General features: G+C 41.1%; 1 protein-coding gene across 1 annotated transcript; it reads right to left on the bottom strand.

Moving 5' to 3' along the window:
* Positions 1-334: 334 nt before the first annotated feature.
* LOTGIDRAFT_174751 (hypothetical protein) lies at positions 335-3,338 on the bottom strand (the record flags this gene model as incomplete). Its single annotated transcript, XM_009054396.1, has 3 exons — positions 335-1,029; positions 2,885-2,983; positions 3,275-3,338. 3 exons carry the CDS (start codon positions 3,336-3,338, stop codon positions 335-337), a joined length of 858 nt encoding a protein of 285 aa, XP_009052644.1.
* Positions 3,339-3,573: the final 235 nt, after the last annotated feature.

Below are 3,573 nucleotides of genomic sequence, written 5' to 3'. Positions count from 1 at the left end.
ATGCAGAAAGCGACCAGTTAGTTTTGGAATTGTATAAGTACGGACTAATTTGAAATCTTTTGAATAGAGTGTGGCGACACCTGCCGTGCTTAAATTAGTGCCGTTGGAGAAAACTATGTTAAATTTAGAGATGGTAGAAATATCTGTAGAATTTTGATCAGTAACGATTCCAACTTCCTATAAGCATGCAAAATCGTTTAATTTAAAGAAATCTAAAATTTGATGTTTTTTTGTGTCAAAACCGCGGTGAATATTTAAAGTTGATATGATCATGGTATGAATTTAATAAGGGATGAAAGATTGATTTCAAATAGTGAAACATTGATATGATATTTTATTTTCTGTTGTGTGATGATGATCTCTGCCGGTCTTTCTGAACTTTACCGGCAACGCATCTGCTGACCCTTGAGTCCCGACTACCCACAGTTCTATCTCGTGAGATAGATCTCTGGTTAGTCTTTCTAGGGTCTTCTATTCGGTTTTTCTTTTCTTGATTGTCTTCGAAAGGGCTTGTTATTGGACGTTTAGTGGAGGTTTTTGCCGGGGTTTTGAAGGTGGTATTGGTGGATTGGTTTAGGGTTTCTGACGCCCGGTTAATTGATCTTTGTAGACTTTCTGCTGCGGTTCGAAGATCAATCTCCTCTCTGCTTCGATCATAGTCGTCGATGTTGAGCTCGTCCCAACCTGGGGGGAGCTCAATATCGATGTCTCGGACGGGAGTAGAGGTTGCCCTTTCTGGTTCGGCAATGTTTTGTTCCTCGTACTCATTTCTTATTTGTTGAATTTCGGCCATCAGAGCTTCAGTTCTGTCTCCGATGCCGAGACTTTCAATTAGATTTGACTTGGGTTTTGGATCTGGTTTGGTATGGAATTCCTTAGGGCTCTCTATGGCTATTTCAGAGAGACTGGTGTTGCCCCCCCTGACTTTATCAGCGTACGTTTGAGAGCTTGTTTTGCCTACTGCTGGTTTTGGTTTTTGGGCAGCAGGTATTGGGTCAGGGACACAGTGAGGTTTAGGGCAATCTTTTGCTAAGTGTAAAGATAAATCTCACACCAGTATCGATGTTTGGATGGCGTGAGAATGTGTTTCTTTTGATTCGTAGAGAACTACAGAATGTAAGTAATTTTGTCAAAATTACATCATTCCGCATCTCGTATGGTGCACCGTAAACCATGATATCAGGCTAACGGTTCAGAGCTGGGATGTTTTTAGCATGTTCTATTTCAAATTTGATGTTATTATAAATTTTAGAATCTTGTTTAAACCATGCATGAAATTGTTCGAATCAGATTTTCAAAGATCAGAAATTTAGCTCTCCCCAAGTTCTGGAAGCCCCTAATGATGGTCATAGGGGACTTTCTTTCCTGCATGATATCCAGAAAGTCTTGCGAATTGATGTTTGATTGCAGAGCCCCTTCGGATTTAATCTGCATGGTAAACTTTCTTTCGATCATGTTAATTAGTAATTTTATAATGTACAAAATTATTTTTTTTTTTTTGGAAGGTGCAAAAAGGAATAGAAAAAATGAATATAATTAAAAAAATTAAATAAATATATTTGAAGAAGTTGGTGTTAAAGGACTGTTGACGGTCGGACAGGTGAAACAAATAAAAGTTAAAGCACAACAATAACACACAATTTTGGATGGGTGAGTTTATTTACAAAACACAGATGGCCAGTAGATTATAATAGGGTGGTGTTGTTCTCTAGAGGCTATAGCCGGTCGGCGATCTTGAACTTTGACCGCCTACAAAACCTATTTCCGGGTTGATCAAAAATGGCTAGCTAGCCTCTGCAAAACTGGACAATTTTTATCTGTGTGAATCTTCTTTGGTTGTGTGTGCAAATGATGAAATATGTGCTGATGATATAAATAAATACCTGTCCTTAAAAGATAGTTGACCTGTGAGCATGTTGAATTTAGAGTACTAACGTGATGACTTAATCATTAGCCAAGGATCTTTTCATTCAAACCTGGACATACTCACCTCACCAACTGTTATTTGCTCAAGCGAGAGCCTCAACCAGTCTGTGAGCACTGCCAGATCCGCCTGACAGTGAAACACATTCTGATTGAGTGTAAGCATCTCAAACCTTTATTTCAGCTTTTTGCGCAACCTTCTCTTTATGAGAAGGTTGTGGCTATTTTAAAACAAGCAGGTCTTTATTTTAAATCTTAAATAGATTAGTCATTGTTTGTTTTAAAGTGATATGGTTTTTATCGTCTTTTTTTGTTATCACTATGTGACCTTTCTGTGATATCGACTGGAAACGGTTGGACAGAATGCCACCATCCGTGTTGTTTATGCTAAACATCTTTTGCAACACGCTCCCCCATCCTTTGTCGAGGATGCTATTTACACTGCTTTCGAGCACTTCCGTAAGTTTCTGCAGTACGACTGCGATTTCGCCCCCACTGACGTTTGGCGCACCAGCAGAATACACCCACTCAGGCTTATTTGGCATTCCTGACGGCCTTCACCACCAATCCCCGCATCAAAGAGAAATTGGCTGACATCTTTGCCAAGTACGACACTCGTGAGGCCGACCCTGAGTTCAGTCCGGATTCTATACCAAGTTCCTGGTGACTTCCCTCTGCCTTCAGAATTTTCAACGGCCCGGCGTGGCACAAGGCATGTCGGTACACGATTTCAAGAACACTAAAGCCCATGATGGTGAAAACTATCTCATTAGCGTCTCCGACCACAAGAATAGGACACACAGTTTAGCCACCATCGTCATCCACCACAAGCTGTACCAGAAGAGATTTCGCCAAAAGGATTTGCCTGGGCGTGACAATTCAACAAGCGCTTCGACACCCGAAAAACTTTCGCCAATCTCAGCAAGGAGATAACAGATAAGTATCAGCTGCCCAAAATGACCTGACCAGGCATGCTGTCGAGAGTGAGGCTGTGACAGTAGCAAGCCCAGCGCAGTTGAGAGTCCACCACCAAGCGCTACATGATAAGGTTGTTGCATTTCTGAAACAAATACATTTTTATTTCAAATTTTAAAGTGATAAGTCATTGTTTGATTTTAATATTCGGTTTGTTTTTAATATCACCATGTGGTGTATGACCTATAATACTGTTTTTATTAATTTTTTTGAAGTCAGTCAGTGACTTCTTTTTCTGTGATATTTTCTTGTTCTGTGATATTGTTTTTTGTTATAAATTGTATATTGTTTTAGTACCAGAGTTTCGGCGCCTAGGCGGCGTCAACGATCAGGCCGTCTTGCTTGAGGAAGGCAGACGCCTCATCAACAAGGTTACCTCCTATCTGAGGGACCTCAAACTGCACAGGTACGCCGAGCATTTCGTGGAGTGCACCAGACATTCCAAGACCTCCACCAAGTCCCAAGTTGCTCAATTCTTGCCTAGGCAGTATCCCATCCGTCCCGATCTTCCTCTTTCCTTCAGCTCACTAATAAACATGTTCTACGAAACGCCGTCAGATCCCAGACTTGGCACGATGTGTGCCCTCTCCCCAATCGTGGCAAAGGCGTTTTTGCGGAGCAGAGACACGAAAAGGGTAATCGACTACAGTGGACAGTATCTCTCAGTTTTTAAAA

The sequence above is a fragment of the Lottia gigantea genome (assembly GCF_000327385.1).
Source record: "Lottia gigantea unplaced genomic scaffold LOTGIsca_215, whole genome shotgun sequence".
Taxonomy (NCBI): domain Eukaryota; kingdom Metazoa; phylum Mollusca; class Gastropoda; family Lottiidae; genus Lottia; species Lottia gigantea.
The sequence above is the reverse complement of the archived record's forward strand: the minus strand, read 5'-3'. Positions and strand labels throughout refer to the sequence as shown.